We start from the raw sequence: 21095 nt of genomic DNA on the forward strand, positions 1-21095 counted from the left end.
TGGCTGTGCTCCCCTCATTGTATTTCTCTCCCCCATACCCAGGGAACAGCTAATGCACAGACACTCCCACAACATGCCCTGGGACCAGCCTACTGCACCCATCTGCTCCATGGGCACACACAACCCACCACCTCAGCCAGGCCTTCTTGTATTTCAAATCATTGCGTCACACAAGACGCAAAAAGCATCAAGCCAGTCTCCAGCTCAATGACAAAACACTGTGGAAACATTTCAGAAGTGGAAATGCAGAAAGACGACTCACTGAGACCTCTGAACAGTTTCTCTGAAAAGAAAAGGAGGAGGAAGAGGAGATTAAAAGGGGACCTGCCTTTGGCAGCACAAGCAACTCTGGAAGGGGCAGGCCCTGCTCTCTGCGTTCTTCCCCCCTTTTCCTTCCCGTACCCAGGGAACAGCTAATGCACAGACACTCCCAGAACATGCCCTGGGACCAGCCTACTGCACCCCTCTGCTCCATGGGCACACACAACCCACCACCTCAGCCAGGCCTTCTTGTAACCTAAATAATTGCTTCAGACAACACGCAAAAAGCATCAAGCCAGTCTCCATCCCAATGACACAACACTGTGGAAGGGTTTCAGAAGAGAAAATGCTGAAAGACGACTCACCCAGATCTCTGGACTGTTTCCCTAAAAAGAAAAGCAAAAGGAAGAGGAAATTAGCAGTGGACCTGCCTTTGGCAGCACAAGCAACTCTGGAAGGGGCAGGCCCTGCTCTCTGCGTTCTTCCCCCCTTTTCCTTCCTGTACACAGGGAACGGGCAATGCACAGACACTCGCAGGCCACTAAGCCCTCGCACTCCTCAAGCTCCCAGGAAATAAGCAAAACCAACAAGCCAGTGTCCATCCCTGGGGCACAGCTCTAGAAAGCTTTTTTTGAACTGGATATGGAGGAAGAAGACTCCCTCATCCCTCTGCGCTCTTTCTCTGAAAAGCAAAGGAAAAGGAAAAAGCCATGTGCAACAGAGCTTCCCATCGCTGAGGGACAACTGCAGGAGAAGGCCTCACTGGGGATGGCTGTGCTCCCCGGTTTTATTTCCACCCCCACACACACAGGGAACAGCTAATCCACAGAAACTCCCAGAACATGTCCTGGGACCAGCGTACTGCACCCCGGTGCTCCATGGGCACACACAAACCGCCGCCTCAGCCAGGCCTTGTTCTAACCCAAATCATTGCTTCAGACAACATGCAAAAAGCATCAGGACAGTCTCCATCCCAACGACACAACACTGTGGAAAGGTTTCAGAAGTGGAAATGCTGAAAGATGACTCACCCAGATCTCGGGACCCTTCCTCTTAAAAGAAAAGGAGAAGGAAGAGGAGATTAGCAGTGGACCTGCCTTTGGCAGCACAAGCAACTCTGGAAGGGGCAGGCCCTGCTCTCTGCGTTCTTCCCCCCTTTTCCTTCCCATACCCAGGGAACGGGCAATGCACAGACACTCGCAGGCCACTAAGCCCTCACACTCTTCAAGCTCTCAGGCAATAACTCAAACCAACAAGCCAGTGTCCATCGCAGGCACACAGCTCTAGAAAGCTTTTTGAAGTGGATATGGAGGAAGAAGACTCCCTCATCTCTCTGCACTCTTTCTTTTCAAAGCAAAGCAAAAGGAAGAGGCCATGCACCACAGAGCTTCCAATACCCAAGGCACAACCACAGGAGAAGGTATCTGTGGGGATGGCTGTGCTCCCATCATTTTATTTCTCTCCCCCAGACTCAGGGAAAAGCTAATGCACAGACACTCCCAGAACATGCCCTGGGACCAGCCTACTGCACCCCTCTGCTCCATGGGCACACACAACCCACCACCTCAGCCAGGCTTTCTTGTAACCCAAATCATTTCCTCACACAAGACACAAAAAGCATCAAGCCAGTCTCCATCCCAATGACACAACACTGTGGAAAGGTTTCAGAAGTGGAAATGCAGAAAGATTACTCACCCAGAAATATGGACTGTTCCTCTACAAAGAAAAGGAGAAGGAAGAGGAGATTAGCAGTGGACCTGCGTTTGGCAGCACAAGCAACTCTGGAAGGGGCAGGCCCTGCTCTCTGCATTCTTCCCCCCTTTCCCTTCCCGGACCCAGGGAACGGGCAATGCACAGACACTCGCAGGCCACTAAGCCCTCGCACTCTTCAAGCTCTCAGGCAATAACCAAAACCAACAAGCCGGTGTCCATCTCAGGCACACAGCTCTAGAACGCTTTTTGAAGTGGATATGAAGGAAGAAGACTCCCTCATCTCTCTGCACTCTTTCTCGGAAAAGCAAAGGAAAAGGAAGACGCCATGCACCACAGAGCTTCCCATCCCCGAGGGACAACCACAGGAGAAGGCATCACTGCGGATGGTTGTGCTCCCCTCATTTTATTTCTCTCCCCCAGACCCAGGGAACAGGTAATGCACAGACACTCCCAGAACATGCCCTGGGACCAGCCTACTGCACCCATCTGCTCCATGGGCACACACAAACCCCCGCCTCAGCCACGGCTTCTTGTATCCCAAATCATTTCCTCACACAAGACACAAATAGCATCAAGCCAGTCTCCATCCCAACGACACAACACTGTGGAAAGCTGTCAGAAGTGGAAATGCAGAAAAATGTCTCACCCAGAAATCTGGACTGTTTCCCTAAAAGAATAAGGAGAAGGAAGAGGAGATTAGCAAGGGACCTGCGTTTGGGAGCACAAGCAACTCTGGAAGGGGCAGGCCCTGCTCTCTGCGTTCTTCCCCACTTTCCCTTCCCGTATCCGGGGAACAGGCAATGAACAGACACTCACAGGCCACTAAGCCCTCGCACTCTTCAAGCTCCCAGGAAATAAGCAAAACCAAAAAGCCAGTGTCCATCCCAGGCACACAGCTCTAGAAAGCTTTTTCTTAAACTGGATTTGGAGGAAGAAGTCTCCCTCATCTCTCTGCACTCTTTCTCTGAAAAGCAAAGCAAAAGGAAGAGGCCATGCGCCACAGAGCTTCCAATCCCCAAAACACAACCACAGGAGAAGGCATCACTGCGGATGGCTGTGCTCCCCTCATTTTATTTCTCTCCCCCAGACATCTTGAACAGCTAATGCACAGACACTCCCAGAACATGCCCTGGGCCAAGTCTACTGCACCCCTGTGCTCCATGGGCACACACAAACCCCACCTCAGCCAGGCCTTCTTGTAACCCAAATCATTGCTTCAGACAACACGCAAAAAGCATCAAGCCAGTCTCCATCCCAACGACACAACACTGTGGAAAGCTGTCAGAAGTGGAAATGCAGAAAGACGACTCACCCAGATCTCTGGACTGTTCCTCTAAAATGAAAAGGAGAAGGAAGAGGAGATTAGCAGTGGACCTGCCTTTGGCAGCACAAGCAACTCTGGAAGGGGCAGGCCCTGCTCTCTGCGTTCTTCCCCCCTTTCCCTTCCCGGACCCAGGGAACGGGCAATGCACAGACACTCGCAGGCCACTAAACCCTCACACTCTTCAAGCTCTCAGGCAATAAGCAAAACCAACAAGCCCGTGTCCATCCCAGGCACACAGCTCTAGAAAGCTTTTCTTAACTGGATTTGGAGGAAGAAGACTCCCTCATCTCTCTGCACTCTTTCTTTGAAGGGCAAAGGAAAAGGAAGAGGCCATGCGCCACAGAGATTCCCATCCCCAATGGACAACCACAGGAGAAGGCATCCCTGGGGATGGCTGTGCTCCCATCATTTTATTTTTCTCTCCCAGACCCAGAGAATAGGTGATGCACAGACACTCCCAGAACATGCCCTGGGACCAGCCTACTGCACCCCTGTGCTCCGTGGGCACACACAACCCCCCACCTCAGCCAGGCCTTCTTGTAACCCAAATCATTGCTTCAGACAACACGCAAAATCATCAAGCCAGTCTCCATCCCAATGACACAACAGTGTGGAAAGGTTTCAGAAGTGGAAATGCAGAAAGACGACTCACCCAGACCTCTGGACAGTTTCTCTAAAAAGAAAAGAAGGAAGAGGAGATTAGCAGGGGACCTGCCTTTGGCAGCACAAGCAAGTCTGGAAGGGGCAGGCCCTGCTCTCTGCGTTCTTCCCCCCTTTCCCTTCCCATAACCAGGGAACAGCTAATGCACAGACACTTGCAGGGCAGGTCCTGACCCCAGCCTGCTGCATCCCCATGCTGGGGACATGGACAAACCTCAGGCTCAAACTCAGCTTTATTTAACCCAAATCCTTTCCTGGGCAATAAGCAAAACCAACAAGCGAGTGTCCATCCCTGGGGCACAGCTCTAGAAAGCTTTTTGAACTGGATATGGAGGAAGAAGACTCCCTCATCTCTCTGCACTGTTGCTCTGAAAAGCAAAGGAAAAGGAAGAGGTCATGCGCCACAGAGATTCCCATCCCTGACGGATAACCACAGGAGAAGGCATCCATGGGGATGGCTGTCCTCCCCTCATTTTATTTCTCTCCCCCAGACCCAGAGAACACCTAATGCACAGACACTCCCACAACATGCCCTGGGACCAGCCTACTGCACCCCAGTGCTCCATGGGCATACACAACCCCCCACCTCAGCCAGGCCTTCTTGTAACCCAAATCATTGCTTCAGACAACATGCAAAAAGCATCAAGCCAGTCTCCATCCCAACGACACAACACTGTGGAAGGGTTTCAGAAGTGGAAGTGTGGAAAGATGACTCACCCAGATCTCTGGACCGTTCCTCTAAAAAGAAAAGGAGAAGGAATGGGAGATTAGGAGGGGACCTGCCTTTACCAGCGCAAGCAAATCTGGAAGGGGCAGGCCCTGCTCTCTGCGTTCTTCCCTCCTTTCCCTTCCCGGACCCAGGGAACGGGCAATGCACAGACACTCGCAGGCCACTAAGCCCTCGCACTCTTCAAACTCTCAGGCAATAACCCAAACCAACAAGCCAGTGTCCATCCCAGGGGCACAGCTCTAGAAAGCTTTTTGAACTGGATATGGAGGAAGAAGACTCCCTCATCCCTCTGCACTCTTTCCCTAAAAAGCTAAGGAAAAGGAAGAGGCCATGTGCCACAGAGCTTCCCATCGCCGACAGACAACCACAGGAGAAGGCATCACTGTGGATGCCTGTTCTCCCCTCGTTTTATTTTTCCTCCCCAGACCAGCGAACAGGTAATGCACAGACACTCCCACAACATGCCCTGGGACCAGCCTACTGCACCCCTCTGCTCCATGGGCACACACAACCCCCCACCTCAGACAGGTCTTGTTGTAACCCAAATCATTGCTTCAGACAATACGCAAAAAGCATCAAGCCAGTCTCCATCCCAACGACACAACATTGTGGAAATGCTTCAGAAGTGGAAATGCAGAAAAACAACTCACCCAGAAAGATGAACACTTTCCCTAAAAAGAAAAGGAGAAGGAAGAGGAGATTAGCAGGGTACCTGCCTTTGTGAGCACAAGAAACTCTGGAAGGGGCAGGCCCTGCTCTCTGAGTTCTTCCCCCCTTTCCCTTCCCATAACCAGGGAATGGGCAATGCACAGACACTCATAGGACACTAAGCCCTCGCACTCTTCAAGCTCTCAGGCAATAACCAAAACCAACAAGCCAGTGTCCATCGCAGGCACACAGCTCTAGAAAGCTTTTTGAAGTGGATATGGAGGAAGAAGACTCCCTCATCTCTCTGCACTCTTTCTCGGAAAAGCAAAGGAAAAGGAAGAGGCCATGCGCCACAGAGCTTCCCAGTCCCCAAAATACAACCACAGGAGAAGGCATCACTGCAGATGGCTGTGCTCTCCTCATTTTATTTTTCTCCCCCAGACCCAGGGAACAGCTAATGCACAGACACTCCCAGAACATGCCCTGGGACCAGCCCACTGCACCCCTCTGCTCCATGGGCACACACAACCCCCCGCTTCAGCCAGGCCTTCTTGTAACCCAAATCATTGCTTCAGACAACACGCAAAAAGCATCAAGCCAGTCTCCATCCCAACGACACAACACTGTGGAAGGGTTTCAGAAGTGGAAATGCAGAAAGACGACTCACCCAGATCTCTGGACTGTTCCTCTAAAAGCAAAATCAAAAGGAAGAGGAGATTAGCAGGGGACCTGCCTTTGGCAGCACAAGCAACTCTGGAAGGGGCAGGCCCTGCTCTCTGCGTTCTTCCCCCCTTTTCCTTCCCGTACCCAGGCAACGGGCAATGCACAGTCACTCCCAGGGCACTAAGCCCTCACACTCTTTAAGATCCCAGGCAATAAAAAAACCCATCAAGGCAGTGTCCATGTCAAGAACACAACACTGTGGAAAGGTTTCAGAAGTGGAAATGCAGAAAGACAACTCACCCAGATCACTGGACTGTTGCTCTAAAATGAAAAGCAAAAGGAAGAGGACATTAGCAGGGGACGTGCCTTTGGGAGCACAAGCAACTCTGGGAAGCCAGGCCCTGCTCTCTGCATTGTTCCCCCCTTTTCTTTCCCATACCCAGGGAACGGGCAATGTCCAGACACTCACAGGCCACTAAGCCCTCGCACTCTTCAAACTCTCCCTACTTATTCCACAGCAGCAGCTCACAACTGTGCAGGATCAGACTTAGCCCCTTTCCTTAACAATCAATACACGGAAATGGAAGAAGCCCAGTCACCCTCCCTTCTTGGACAACTGTATATGAAGATGAATTCAAGTGAGTGTGGTGTATTTGCAAGGTTTGTGCATCAGTACCAGTGTAAGAGCCGCTCACGACACCCTGGCCATGTGCTTTCCCAGGCTGCACACCAACACGCAACATCTCCCCTGCCGTGTCAGCCTGCTGGCAAACTCAGCTGGGACGCTGCTAGAGCAGCTCTCAGCACAAGGGGGATTTTCCCACAACTCCTGGTCCAAAGCCATGCTCCCTCTCCTCCCGCTTTGTCCCCCTGCCTTCTGCCGGGAGGCCAAGTTGGGTTCTCAGCACGCTGAAGGCAGGCTGCAAACACAGCCGTGATACCCAGGGGGAGCTCCCTTTGCACCTTAGCAGAGGGGGGTCAGGGCCTCCAGCTCCATCACGGCCTCATGCCTCCGCTCTTCACCCCTCTAAACAACATCCCTTTGCAACTAGATGGTTCCTCCCTTGCCCCGTTAGGAATTTACCTGTCTTCTTTAACAGATGTACACTGAAGAGAATTAGACCAGGTATCAGCACTAACAGAGCCACCAGCATCATAGCCAGAGCCACCTTCCAGGGATGGGCATCATGGAAAAAGGGAGCTAAGAAAGCAAAAGGAAAAGCTCATTTTACACTTCAAGGCCTGAGGAAAACCCCATGTTTCCCACATGACTAAAAATAAAAAAGAAGAAAAGAAGAAAAGAAGAAAAGAAGAAAGAAAACCAGAATCCAGAAAAGTGCAGCTGGGTGCAGCTGTGCTCCAGGGCAGAGGAGGGCTCCAACTGTTCCCATGGGGTCCCTCTCCACTGAGTTCCTCTCTCTCTCTCACCACTCAGCACCACCGCTGCCATTCATCTCCCCTCCACACAGCTCCGAAGGGGACGTTCTCCCCCCATTCCCCGAGTGCCACTGCAGGGAACTCACCTGATATGTGCAGAGACGACTCCTTCTCTTGGCCAAGGCGGCTGTTCCTCACCACACACGACAAGTCCCCGTCTGCCTCCCCCGTCACACTCAGGCCGTGTTGTATTTCAAACAGGCCCCTCTCATCATGCGAATGTCTCTGAGAGACCGAGGGGAGATGTTGCCCCCCAGGATCCTTCCACAGCACCTCAGGCTCCGGGAACCAGCCAGACGATCGACACACCACCTGGATCCCTCCGCCCTGGTAACCCTCCAGCGAGACGAGTGGGGAAGAGCCTATGGCTGGGATGAAAAGGAGGTATCCTGGGTTGAGGACCGAGAGCATCCAGTTCAAAGGGGAAGTACTTTCCTGTGCTCTGTGTAGATACCATCCACATCCCTGTCCAGCTAAGTCCAGAAGGGGCTGCAGGACCAGGCATTCACTCACCCAGGGTGCTACGCACACAAGAACCACCCACTTCAGGTGCATCAGCACCTTCAGGTCCCTGCACAAAGTGCCAACAGCCCTAAATCTCCTGTCATCCTCCACAGCAGAGGAAGACCGGGCTCATGAGCTGTCAGCATCCCAAGGCCCTGTCCGAGCACCCACACTTGTTTAGTTAACCCCAGACATTTTCTGGCAACGAGTCAGGTCTCTGTTGCACAAAAAGCAAACCCAAAACAAAGATCCCAACTAGCTGGACCTGGAAAGAGCTCTCCTCCCCACTCCAGTCATGAAATTTGGTTCAATCCTCTGCACAGGTCACAAGTCAGGCTCTGTGCCAAAGCAGCTGCTCAGCAGCCTGTCTCAAGCTTCAGCCTGTGTCTAGTGCCTCACAACACCATGAAAAAGACACCCAGAGACACAGCAGATTCCAGCAATACAATCCCATCCATGCAACACCCACACAGGCCACCAAGGACCTGCTCATGCAAGACGTGCTCCCTCCTGGGCATGGGTTCAGATGCTGAAGGGAAGAGCCCTCTTGGCCTCCTCCTGTTTCAAAGGCTCTTCTCTTTCAGCCATAGAGCACCCACTCCCTCGATGCACTGGCAATTCCCCCATTCCCTGGGGGAGCATTTTCATACCCCTTTTGAGTAAGCTGTACTTAGTGGCCTTGTCCAAAACTACCAGCATGGAAATGCAGCTAAGGTGGAAATGGCAGCTGAGCCACCAACACACCTGCCACTTCCAGTTCCACTATAGCTTCTGCATAACCAGCAGCATCTTGAACAGTGCAGATGTACGTTCCATCATCGGAGGGTCTGACACTGACAATTTGCAAGTCCAGGCTTCCTCTGCTGAGGCCATCATGAGACAATACTGTCCTCCCTTGATATTCTCTCATCTGTTCCACATACAGGTCCTCTCCATCCTCGTACTGATGCACTGTTTCGGTTTTGTGGCGCCGGATCCACCTGACAGCCATGCTCTGCGCATTCAAGCTGGGGGAGAGCTGACAGGGCAGCACAATGCTCTGCCCCACGGTGGCAGTGACAGGGTGGCCTGGTCCCACCACCTTCAGCTGGGCTGTGAAATGGAGAAGGACACAGAGGAAAAGCAGACAGACACTGAGCTTTTGCAGACATGACTTGAATGATCTGCATGAAAGGGGGATGAGTTTTGTGTGAGTGGTTGGGTGCAGGCATTGTAGCATCAGAAGGGAAAAGCAAAGACACTAGAGAAACTCGGGGAGGGAGTGGGAAGATGTGAAGGAGAATGAGTTTTCCTGGAAAGATCCTCCCGCCCCCTCCGGAGTTGGCATCAGCCTGTAAAGGGCTCTCCTCCTCCTGCTGATCATGTTCAAAGAGCAGGAACTCTCCATAAACATAGAGTTCAAGAAGGTCTTAAAGAACAGGACTGAAAATCTAGCCCAGCCAATGCACAGCCTCCACAGAAGAACAAGAGGGGAAAATGAAACCACAACCGGGGCTGTGCTCCAGGCTCACATCGCCTCCCTGCCACCTCCTCCCCTCTCCCAACTGACACAGGTGCCTGGGCACAGGGACACACATCTGGCAGACACAGCTGGGCAAGGCCCATGTCAGCCCTGCACCACCCGACACGGGTCACGGCATTCCTACCTGATCCCAGATGGAGAACATGGAGAGTCACAAGATAACACAGGACGCCCCACGGATGGTTGGCGAGGCTGGAGCAGCCAGAGCCCAAGAGAAACCGCATCTCCCCTGAGGCTCTACCTGGAGAAGACGGAGGGGAAAGGAAAAATGAGGGGAACGGAGGGGTAGCTGGAGCCAAGGGGCAGCACTTCTCCAGGACACAGACACTCCAGAAATCCCACCAAATGCCCACCATGAACACGCAGCCAACACAAACCCCTCACTTCACAAAGTGGGAGCAGGCAGCCAAGGGGGCGAGTTAGGCTGAGCAGGGAGCAAGATGAGGCTTGGATGGAGGGAAGGGGGCAACACCATGGCTTGCATTTCTGCCTGCGGAGGAGAGTAGCAGAGCCCAGAGCTGCAGTCATGGACCGGGAGCCTCCCTGCGACAGTCTCACACAGGTGGTGTCACAGGTGACAGCAACCCGGGAGCTGCCTGGGGAGAGGAACGTGCCCAGGCTGCTCAGGGCCTCGCAGAGCACAATTCTCACAGTTCCTTCCACAGTCAAAGTCTCCCTTCCTTGTCCAGACCCCAGCACAACACCCACCCCACACACCCCACTCCTTTCCCCCAGCAGAAACGGCAGCATGGGCAGGGCCATTGCAGCTCCTGACCAAGGAGGAAATGGCTGTTCAAGGTCAACATGGAACTGCACCCACCTACCTGGCAAGATCCCCAGCTGCATGTGAGCTCTGCAGCCCCACACACTGCCCCACGCTCCCTCACCAGCCTCCCCCGGGGGCAGGGGGCTGCCACGGAACTGAGCCAGTGCCCAGCCCCACCACCCAGGCCACGGGCAAAAGCAAAGGACAAGAGCACTCAAAGCCAGGAGCAGGGACGGCAGGGCAGGAGCAGACTTTTGAAAACTACACCGCCCAAAATGCTGCTCTTTGCTTCTAAAGAGAGAAAGCAGCTTTTCTACGCAGCTGTCTGGACTGAGAAACTCCAGCACTGCTGCTAGGAACAAGAGGTGCTGCTCGGCGGCAGGCGGGCCATGGGCCTGCCTCCACTCACTCACCTGCTGCGGGTTTGTAGCCCTTCTCTGTTCTCCCTGCAAAGACGAGGCAGGCATCAGCTGAAGCCGCTTCCCGGCAGCAATCGGCAAGGGGCTAAGCCACAGTTCCCAGCACGGCTCACGTGTCCTCCAGAACAGCCCTGCTCCCACCCCAGGGCTCCCCGCGCCTCCCTCGCCCAGCACCCGGCACCCCACAGACCCCGTGTCTCACCTTCCTCCCCGCTCCACACCCACCACCAGCCCAGCGCCCACCGACGGCCGGACGGCAGAAGAGCTTGAGCTCTTCTTCCGGACCACGAAGCCGGCAGCCGCCACGATGGCAGTGAGGACAGCAGCCAGCACCACAGGGATGAGGAGGAGCAGGGTGTTCTTCGGCTCTGGAACCAACACCAGCCCCCGCGCCGCCGCCCAAGAGCTGCGGGGCGCCAGGAGCAGCGCGAAGGCGGAAAGAGGCAGCCAATGGCGGCGCGGTGCGCCTCTGTCGTCACCGGTCGCCAGGCGAATCCCTGCCGCCAGGGTTGCGCCCGAGCGGGAGCGAGCCCGAAAGCGAAAGCGAAAGCAGCACGGCGCGGCGCTGCCCGGGGCCTCCCCCGCCGCGGCCGCGCAGGATCCGGCCACGCTGAGCCGCCGGCAGCGGCAATTCCAAGCGGGCGGCGATGGCCGGGCAGGGAAGAGCGGCAGCAGCAGCAGCAGCTTGGGGCATGTTGCGCCGTCGTGGCCGCGGCGGCAGCGCATAGCACAGCGGTGCCCGTGTCAACGCAGCGTCCGTTCTGCCAGCAGCTTCCACAGCAGGGCCGTCACCAGCACAGCGCACACCTGGCCCAAGGCAGGACGAGCAGGTCAACCCTCCTGAGCCTCGTTTATCCCACTTCCCCCACGTTTCCCCCACATTTGCTCCTGCACAGTGCATGTTGATCCCTCCCTTTCCCCACCTTTGGTCCTTCCCCTAAACATCCCCTCATCAGCTCTGCACTTTCCCACAATCCCCTTAAAAGATCCCAGAATAAGTTTGGCGCAATCCCCCAACTTTCCTTGGCTCTGTATTCTGTAGCAAGGAAAGCCTCCCTCACCAGGGGAGTGTGGCCGAGCGGTCTAAAGTGCTGGATTAGGATTAAGGCTCCAGTCTCTTTGGAGGCATGGGTTCAAATCCCGCTGCTGCCAGGTCCCTTTTAGGCCCTTGAGAGGCAGCTGGAGGGATGGAGTCACTTCTTCTCACCTGCCTCAGAGTTGAGGAAAATTCCCACCACTTGGGTGCTGGGATCACAAGCGGAGTGGTTGAGGCGGAAGGTCCCTGGGAAGACCAGGAGGCAGAGTCCCAGCATGAACACACGCTCCTGCATTGCTGCCCGGCCTTGGGAGGTCCATGCCTGTCTCCAGGAGATCCCTGCAGACAGTCCAGGGCTCCCTCTCACAGGTGCACAGAGTCCCAGTGTCACAGCCAGGAGGTTTTGGCCCTGAGAGACAATCAAGTGGTGTCCCAGCAGAATTTGAACTTGCAAGAAGAAATGCACTGTGTCCTCAAGATTTGACCTGCAGTTTGGGCTTGTTGCAACTACTTCAAGAAGCAAAGGAGAAAAAATGGAACACAACCTCAGTCATTCTAAACTGTGACTAAGGTTTTTTGCCAGCACTTCTCCCTTCCCAAATCTTGCATGGTCCATGTCTCACCACAGGCAAATTAGCAAGGCACTTTCTAAACTTCCTTCTGGGAAAAAAGCCTCTAAAATCAAAGGCAGCGAAATAATGAAAGAGCAGAGAGTGCTTCTGAAGGGAAGGCTTCTTTGAAGGTCAGCTTGTGCTGGAAATTTGGAAATCACTAGGATGACTTTTATTCTTGCAAAAGCTTATTTTGAAAATGCTGGTTTCCACATACTTACTTTCCCAGTCCCGCTGGGTTCACTGGTATTACTGGAAACAGAGTAACACAAAGTATCCAGGCTCGGTTGTATGGTAGATGCAGGGTATCTACTGCAAAGAAACAGCTGATACTTTTCCAAGGATCCCAAAGGAACACGAAATCAAGATGTAAGCTGCTTCCTACCCACCAATGCCAGGAGGAAAAAAATCTCTTTGACTAGGACAAGTCTTCTGCCTTCAAGCCTAGATCAGGTTGCTCAGTTCTGTGTCCCACCAAGTTCTAAATATCTCCAAAGACGGAGATCTCCCATGCCTCTGTCCCCATATTTGACCATCCTCAGGATGAAGGGGATTACTTCCTCCCTTATGTTTAATCAGAATCTTGCAAATTCTGCCTGTTGCCTTTCATCCTGTTGCTGGGTGCCTCCAAAAGCCTGGCTCCAGCTGCTCTACAACCCCATTAGGCAGTGGCAGACAGCGATTCAATCCCCCTTTGCTGTCTCCTGTCCACGCTGGACAAAGCCACCACCCTCAGCCTCTGCCCATCCATCCGGACCTCCAGCCCCACCAGCTTGGTGGCCGCTGCTGGGCTCGCTCCAGCCTGTCCACTGTCCCTGTCTGCCCATTAACCTCTCATGGGCAGACAGCTCGTGTCATGAATATTTGATCATTAGAAGATGAAGTGAGAAAGACGAGAGACTGGGCAGAACTGGACAGTGAGAGAGCAAGGGGCTAGTCTGCTAGTTGGCTACTTAAAGAAGTAATACTTATGCTGATAGCATGGCTATAAGGAGACGTTATCAACATTTAAGAATTAAATAGAATCTTAAAGGTGACGGAGAACTGTTTGCCCTGTGCCCTGCGCTCGTTAGGGACCTCACAGCGCTGGGGGTGACATGTCCCCTGCTGTCTCCACTGTCCCTTCCCTGAGCAGGAGGGGCCCATACCCAACCCAGGCCAGGGCAGGGAGGCCTGTACCCACCCCAAAAGGTGTCGGAGGGTCCATATACAGCACGAAAGCCCTGGTGGGTGCCCGCAGCCCTGGAGTGCAGCAGCAGCAGCACCTGGCGAGAACGGCTGCCTCTGGCTCCCAAATCTTCTGCACTCCAGTTGCAAAACTCTTTCACAGCGAGGAAAGATTCCATGACAAAGAAAAGCACTGGGAGACCCCACTGCCTCGCCTTCACGTTCGTGTGCAATCCTTTATTGACCACAGTTCTGCTGAACAGCAGCTTGGCAGGACAGAGCGCGAGAGAAATAAGAGCCCAGACACCCTCACCCCATTCAGCTCCAAGCACATGTCAAGGAAACCCAGGCAGCTGGGGGACTCTGGGCACCTCGTGCCAGCAGAGTCCATTGAACTGCTGGTGCAAGGCCAGTGTGACGGAGGGGAGAGGAAGGTGGAGAGCTGGGGCAGAGCCTCTGCTCCTTCCTGGGCTCACGTGCACGGCCCCGAGAGGTGCCAGTGGGCGAGAGAGCAGGGTTTGTGCCCCAGCAAAGGCAGCACAGTGCAGGGGAGAGGCCAGGACACCTGGGCGATTCAGGCAGGGCCTCTCACCCTCCTCAGAGCCTCCCAAACCTCCTTCCCTTCTCCAGGACGAGGAATGGAGCCCCAAAGAGCCCCTGTCCCCCTCAGCCACTGCCTGCTCCCTGGGTTTGGGCAGAGCTGAGCTGACCATCTGCTGCTGCAGGAGCAAGGAGGGGAGCAGAAGGAGCATCTGGGGAAGGACAGGAGGCCTCTGAGGCTGGAGATGAGGTGGGGTGAGGTGCGTGTGTGTGGGGAGTGCTGTTGCTGGGGCCCAGCCACACTGCTCCTTTTTCCACACAAAACCAAGGGCGGATCCTCCCCCAAACCAAAGGGAATGACTGGAACGTGTAGATCTCGGCCCCATTATCAGCACTGACAAATGTCACCTGCCCTCCTGTGCAATCCAGACACACCCAGATCCTCTTGGGGACTGGGGACAAGGACAGGGGGGTGGGAGGGGATGTGAGAGCCTCAAACTTTCCCTTCCAGTACTGCACAGCCCAGATCCCTTTGTCAGGGCTCAGCTTAATAGGTCCCTTCCTCCTCAACGACTCCCTGGCCACCCCCACGGCCCAGTGTAGCTCAGCACCCACCTGCACCTCCACCTCCCACCAGTGCCTCCCCGCAGTGAACACCTCACGACCCAGCACACAGAGTGAAGAATTGAATCTCTTGTGGGAGTTCGGAAGGTTCTGCCGTGTCTCTCCCCATCTCACGCTTCTGCAGTCCTCAGACAGGATGAGCTGGGGATGAGCTGTGTCTGGATCCAGGGAAACCTCCTCTGCAGGCACAAGAAGAGTCAGAGTGTCAAGGGCAGAGGCTCAGCCCTGGGCAGGCTTTCACCTCTCTGGGGAAGGGTCTGCCCTGCTGAGGTGGAGACGTGGCACCTTCTTCCACCCAGGAGAAACAAGGACTGAGGCCCTCAAGTTCATGGTGCAAGGTACAAGTTCTGCCCAGCCATGCACTGCCTGAGGACAGGGACTGCCCAGCACTGCCCCTGCACTGCCCAGACCCATTGCCCCCCATGCACACAAAGAAAAAGAGCGTGATACCCCTAGGAGGAAAGAAAGGGCAGAGGATTAAACAACAAAATGGCTTTACCTTTGTATATAGGCAAAACGAGTCTTCTCCACGCTGCAAGGAAAGACGAGAGCCGGTTACAACACACAGCCTGTCCCCAGGCAGGGACACACTGTGGACATGGGCAGGCGACAGGGTCCAGCCCTGTTCTCGTCACCCAGCGGTGGCCACAGTTCCCTGCACATCACACTGGGGTTTCCCCAGGGCCCAGCCACTGCACTGCTGCAGAGGACGGGCAAAGAGGGAAAGGGCTGAGCACCCGGAGCCTGGGCAAAGGCTCAGCTCGGTGACCAGAGCTCGCGCGCAGGGAGACTCACCCAGTTCTGCAGCTTGTTCTCCTGGAAAAACACCAAAAGCAACATGTGATCAGAGCAGGGTCTTCTCCTGCCAAGGCTGCTCCCTCAGGAGGGGAGAGAGCTTGGGTGTGGCTCCTGTGCACTAAAATCCCTTCTGTTTTGAGGGCTGGCTAATGTGAAAAGAGTGTGTACTCCCGCAGAATGGCTCCGTACCAGCCTGCCTCCTCCCAGACCCTCAGCAGCAGCCACGAAAAACAGCTCAAGGGCTTCCCAGAAACTCCCGAGTTCATCCTCACTCAGGACAGAGCTTTGGGGGCTCAGTCTGGAAGACTGACACCTTGCTTGGAAAGCCCTGAACTTGGGACAACCGTCAGGAAAAGCTACCTCTATTCAGGAGGGACCAGATTTTTGCAGGGGTTTTACAAGTGGAACCAGGAAAAAGAGACTCACTCAGCTCCATGGTCTTTGCCTCTGAAAAGCAAGAGAAAATGAAGAGTCATCAGCAGAGGAGCTTCCCATCCCCAAGATATGACTCCAGGAGAAGGCATTGCTGGAGATGGTTCTGACCCCCTGAGGATTTTATTTCTCTCCCCCATACCCAGGGAACAGCTAATGCACAGACACTCCCACAACATGCCCTGGGACCAGCCTACTGCACCCCGGTGCTCCATAGGCACAGACAATGCCCCACCTCAGACAGGCCTTGTTGTAACCCAAATCATTGCTTCAGACAACACGCAAAAAGCATCAAGCCAGTCTCCATCCCAACGACACAACACTGTGGAAAGCTGTCAGAAGTGGAAATGCGGAAAGACGACTCACCCAGACCTCTGGACAGTTGCTCTAAAAATAAAAGCAGAAGGAAGAGGAGATTAGGAGGGGACCTGCCTTTGGCAGCACAAGCAAGTCTGGAAGGGGCAGGCCCTGCTCTCTGCGTTCTTCCCCCCCCCCTTTTCCTTCCCGGACCCAGGGAATGGGCAATGCACAGACAAGCGCAGGCCACTAAGCCCTCGCACTCTTCAAGCTCTCAGGAAATAAGCAAAACCAAGAAGCCAGTGTCCATCCCAGGGGCACAGCTCCAGAAAGGTTTTTGAAGTGGATATGGAGGAAGAAGACTCCCTGATCTCTCTGCACTCTTTCTCGGAAAAGAAAGGAAAAGGAAGAGGCCATGCGCCACAGAGCTTCCCATCCCCAACGGAGAACCGCAGGAGAAGGCATCCAAGGGGATGGTTCTGCTCCCCTGGTTTTCTTTCTCTCCCCTATACCCAGGGAACAGCTAATGCACAGACACTCCCAGAACATGCCCTGGGACCAGCCGAGTGCACCCCGGTGCTCCATGGGCACACACAAACCCCCGCCTCAGCCAGGCCTTCTTGTAACCCAAATCATTGCTTCAGACAACACGCAAAAAACATCAAGCCAGTCTCCATCCCAACGACACAACACTGTGGAAAGCTGTCAGAAGTGGAAATGCACAAAGGTGACTCACCCATAACACTGGACAGTTCCACTACAAAGAAAAGCAGAAGGAAGAGGAGATTAGGAGGGGACCTGCCTTTGGCAGCACAAGAAACTCTGGAAGGGGCAGGCCCTGCTCTCTGCGTTCTTCCCCCCTTTCCCTTCCTGTACCCGGGGAATGGGCAATGCACAGAGACGCTCAGGCCACTAAGCCCTCGCACTCTTCAAGCTCTCAGGAAATAAGCAAAACCAACAAGCCAGTGTCCATCCCAGGCACACAGCTCTAGAAAGCTTTTTTTGAACTGGATATGGAGGAAGAAGACTCCCTCATCTCTCTGCAGTGTTGCTCTGAAAAGCAAAGGAAAAGGAAGAGGCCATGCGCCACAGAGATTCCCATTCCTGACAGAGAACCACAGGAGAAGGCATCCATGGGGATGGCTGTGCTCGCCTCATTTTATTTCTCTCCCCCAGACCCAGGGAACACCTAATGCAGAGACACTCCCAGAACATGCCCTGGGACCAGCCTACTGCACCCCAGTGCTCCATGGGCACACACAACCCACCACCTCAGCCAGGCCTTCTTGTAACCCAAATCATTGCTTCAGACAACACGCAAAAAGCATCAAGCCAGTCTCCATCCCAACGACACAACACTGTGGAAAGCTGTCAGAAGTGGGAATGCAGAAAGACGACTCACCCAGATCTCTGGACTGTTCCCCTAAAAAGAAAAGCAGAAGGAATGGGAGATTAGCAGGGGACCTGCCTTTGGCAGCACAAGCAACTCTGGGAGGCCAGGCCCTGTTCTCTGCATTCTTCCCCCCTTTCCCTTCCCATAACCAGGGAACAGGCAATGCACAGACACACGCAGGTCACTAAGCCCTCGCACTCTTCAAGCTCTCAGGAAATAAGCAAAACCAACAAGCCAGTGTCCATCCCAGGGGCACAGCTCTAAAAAGCTTTTCTTAACTGGATTTGGAGGAAGAAGACTCCCTCATCTCTCTGCACTCTTTCTTTGAAGGGCAAAGAAAAAGGAAGAGGCCATGCACCACAGAGCTTCCCATCACCGAGGGACAAGCACAGGAGAAGGCATCACTGCGGATGGCTGTGCTCCCCTCATTTTATTTCTCTCCCCCAGACCCAGGGAACAGGTAATGCACAGACACTCCCAGAACATGCCCTGGGACCAGCCCACTGCATCCCGGTGCTCCGTAGGCACACACAACCCCCCACCTCAGACAGGTCTTGTTGTAACCCAAATCATTGCTTCAGACAACACGCAAAAAGCATCAAGCCAGTCTCCATCCCAATGACACAACACTGTGGAAAGGTTTCAGAAGTGGAAATGGAGAAAGATGACTCACCCAGATCTCTGGACTGTTTCCCTAAAAAGAAAAGCAGAAGGAAGAGGAGATTAGCAGGGGACCTGCTTTTGGCAGCACAAGCAACTCTGGAAGGGGCAGGCCCTGCTCTCTGCGTTCTTCCCCCCTTTCCCTTCCCGGACCCAGGGAACGGGCAATGCACAGAGACGCGCAGGGCACTAAGCCCTCACACTCTTCAAGCTCTCAGAAAATAAGCAAAGCCAACAAGCCATTTTCCATCCCAGGCACACAGCTCTAGAAAGCTTTTTTTGAACTAGATTTGGAGGAAGAAGACTCCCTCATCCCTCTGCACTCTTTCCTTGAAAAGCCAAGGAAAAGAAAGAGGCCATGCGCCACAGAGATTCCCATCCCCAATGGACAACCACAGGAGAAGGCATCACTGCGGATGGCTGTCCTGGCCTCATTTTATTTCCCCCCCCCAGACCCAGGGAACAGCTAAAGCACAGACACTCCCAGAACGTGCCCTGGGACCAGCCTACTGCACCCCGGTGCTCCATGGACACACACAACCCCCCACCTCAGCCAGGCCTTCTTGTAACCCAAATCATTGCTTCAGACAACACGCAAAAAGCATCAAGCCAGTCTCCATCCCAACGACACAACACTGTGGTAGGGTTTCTGAAGTGGAAATGCAGAAAAACGACTCACCCAGAAAGCTGAACACTGTCTCTAAAAAGAAAAGCAGAAGGAAGAGGAGATTAGGAGGGGACCTGCCTTTGGCAGCACAAGAAACTCTGGAAGGGGCAGGCCCTGCTCTCTGCGTTCTTCCCCCCTTTTCCTTCCCATACCCAGGGAATGGGCAATGCACAGAGACGCTCAGGCCACTAAGCCCTCGCACTCTTAAAGCTCTCAGGAAATAAGCAAAACCAACAAGCCAGTGTCCATCCCAGGCACACGGCTCTAGAAAGCTTTTCTTAAATGGATTTGGAGAAAAAAGACTCCCTCATCTCTCTGCACACTTTCTTTGAAGGGCAAAGGAAAAGGAAGAGGCCATGTGCAGCAGAGCTTCCCATCCCCGAGGGACAACCACAGGAGAAGGCATCCATGGGGGTGGCTGTGCTCCCCTCATTTTATTTCTTTCCCGCAGACCTCTTGAACAGCTAATGCACAGACACTCCCAGAACATGCCCTGGGACCAGCCTACTGCACCCCGGTGATCGATGGGCACACACAACCCCCCACCTCAGCCAGGCCTTCTTGTAACCCAAATCATTGCTTCAGACAACACGCAAAAAGCATCAAGCCAGTCTCCATCCCAACGACACAACACTGTGGAAAGCTGTCAGAAGTGGAAATGCAGAAAGACGACTCACCCAGAACACTGGACTGCTCCTCTACAAAGAAAAGCAGAAGGAAGAGGAGATTAGCAGGGGACCTTCCTTTGGCAGCACAAGCAACTCTGGAAGGGGCAGGCCCTGCTCTCTGCGTTCTTCCCCCCTTTCCCTTCCTGTACCCGGGGAATGGGCAATGCACAGAGACACTCAGGCCACTAAGCCCTCGCACTCTTCAAGCTCTCAGGCAATAAGCAAAACCAACAAGCCAGTGTCCATCGCAGGCACACAGCTCTAGAAAGCTTTTTGAAGTGGATATGGAGGAAGAAGACTCCCTCATCCCTCTGCACTCTTTCTCTGAAAAGCAAAGGAAAAGGAAGACGCCATGTGCAGCAGAGCTTCCCATCCCCGAGGGACAACCACAGGAGAAGGCATCCATGGGGATGGCCGTGCTCCCCTGGTTTTGTTTTTCTCCCCCAGACCCAGGGAACACCTAATGCAGAGACACTCCCAGAACATGCCCTGGGACCAGCCTACTGCACCCCTCTGCTCCATGGGCACACACAACCCCCCACCTCAGCCAGGCCTTCTTGTAACCCAAATCATTGCTTCAGACAACACGCAAAAAGCATCAAGCCAGTCTCCGTCCCAACGACACAACACTGTGGAAAGGTTTCAGAAGTGGGAATGCAGAAAGACGACTCACCCAGATCTCTGGACTGTTCCCCTAAAAAGAAAAGCAGAAGGAATGGGAGATTAGCAGGGGACCTGCCTTTGGCAGCACAAGCAACTCTGGGAGGCCAGGCCCTGCTCTCTGCGTTCTTCCCTCCTTTCCCTTCCCATACCCAGGGAACGGACAATGCACAGACACACGCAGGGCACTAAGCCCTCGCACTCTTCAAGCTCCCAGGAAATAAGCAAAACCAACAAGCCAGTGTCCATCCCTGGGGCACAGCTCTGGAAAGCTTTTCTTAAATGGATTTGGAGGAAGAAGTCTCCCTCATCTCTCTGCACTCTTTCTCGGAAAAGCAAAGGAAAAGGAAGAGGCCATGTGCAGCAGAGCTTCCCATCCCCGAGGGACAACCACAGGAGAAGGCATCACTGGGGATGGCTGTGCTCCCCTCATTTTACTTCTCTCCCCCAGACCTCTTGAACAGCTAATGCACAGACATGCCCACAACATGCCCTGGGACCAGCCTACTGCACCCCTCTGCTCCATGGGCACACACAACCCCCCACCTCAGCCAGGCCTTGTTCTAACCCAAATCATTGCTTCAGACAACACGCAAAAAGCATCAAGCCAGTCTCCATCCCAACGACACAACACTGTGGAAAGCTGTCAGAAGTGGAAATGCAGAAAAATGACTCACCCAGAACACTGTACAGTTTCCCTAAAAAAAAAGCAGAAGGAATGGGAGATTAGCAGGGGACCTGCCTTTGGCAGCACAAGCAATCTGGAAGGGTCAGGCCCTGCTCTCTGCATTCTTCCCCCTTTTTCTTCCCGTACCCAGGGAACGGGCAATGAACAGAGACGTGCAGGCCACTAAGCCCTCGCACTCTTCAAGCTCTCAGGAAATAAGCAAAACCA

The 21095-nt window shown here is 54.0% G+C and overlaps 2 protein-coding genes across 38 annotated transcripts in view; both read right to left on the reverse strand.

The window, feature by feature from the left end:
• LOC136994709 (butyrophilin subfamily 1 member A1-like) overlaps positions 1–21095 on the reverse strand; it is a 77113-nt gene that overhangs the window by 43948 nt on the left and 12070 nt on the right. For 18 of the 37 annotated variants that reach the window (XR_010886653.1, XM_067313678.1, XM_067313687.1 and 15 more), the window contains 18 exons: positions 20878–20898; positions 20214–20234; positions 19550–19570; positions 18885–18905; positions 18219–18239; positions 17555–17575; positions 16889–16909; positions 16222–16242; positions 6004–6024; positions 5339–5359; positions 4676–4696; positions 3951–3971; positions 3287–3307; positions 2621–2641; positions 1957–1977; positions 1293–1313; positions 627–647; positions 263–283 (listed from right to left, as the gene is read on the reverse strand). Coding sequence is in view for 36 of the 37 variants with exons in the window: in XM_067313678.1 (XP_067169779.1) it covers positions 263–283; positions 627–647; positions 1293–1313; positions 1957–1977; positions 2621–2641; positions 3287–3307; positions 3951–3971; positions 4676–4696; positions 5339–5359; positions 6004–6024; positions 16222–16242; positions 16889–16909; positions 17555–17575; positions 18219–18239; positions 18885–18905; positions 19550–19570; positions 20214–20234; positions 20878–20898 (378 nt within the window). In the remaining variant the exon portion in view is untranslated. Of the gene's footprint in view, positions 1–262; positions 284–626; positions 648–1292; positions 1314–1956; positions 1978–2620; positions 2642–3286; positions 3308–3950; positions 3972–4675; positions 4697–5338; positions 5360–6003; positions 6025–6299; positions 6321–7083; positions 7201–7522; positions 7805–8684; positions 9033–9586; positions 9704–10641; positions 10675–10849; positions 11164–16221; positions 16243–16888; positions 16910–17554; positions 17576–18218; positions 18240–18884; positions 18906–19549; positions 19571–20213; positions 20235–20877; positions 20899–21095 lie in introns of those variants that run through there. The other 19 variants (XM_067313694.1, XM_067313715.1, XM_067313686.1 and 16 more) reach the window with 18 other exon arrangements.
• LOC136994737 (butyrophilin subfamily 1 member A1-like) lies at positions 13669–16215 on the reverse strand. The gene is made up of 5 exons (XM_067313852.1): positions 16091–16215; positions 15850–15870; positions 15421–15441; positions 15125–15157; positions 13669–14804 (listed from the first exon to the last, which is right to left on the reverse strand). The coding sequence occupies exons 2-5, from the start codon at positions 15857–15859 to the stop codon at positions 14128–14130; spliced, it is 741 nt and encodes a 246-aa protein (XP_067169953.1). The 5' UTR covers positions 15860–15870; positions 16091–16215; the 3' UTR covers positions 13669–14127.

Source organism: Apteryx mantelli, chromosome 32, assembly GCF_036417845.1.
Source record: "Apteryx mantelli isolate bAptMan1 chromosome 32, bAptMan1.hap1, whole genome shotgun sequence".
Classification (NCBI taxonomy): Eukaryota; Metazoa; Chordata; class Aves; order Apterygiformes; family Apterygidae; genus Apteryx; species Apteryx mantelli.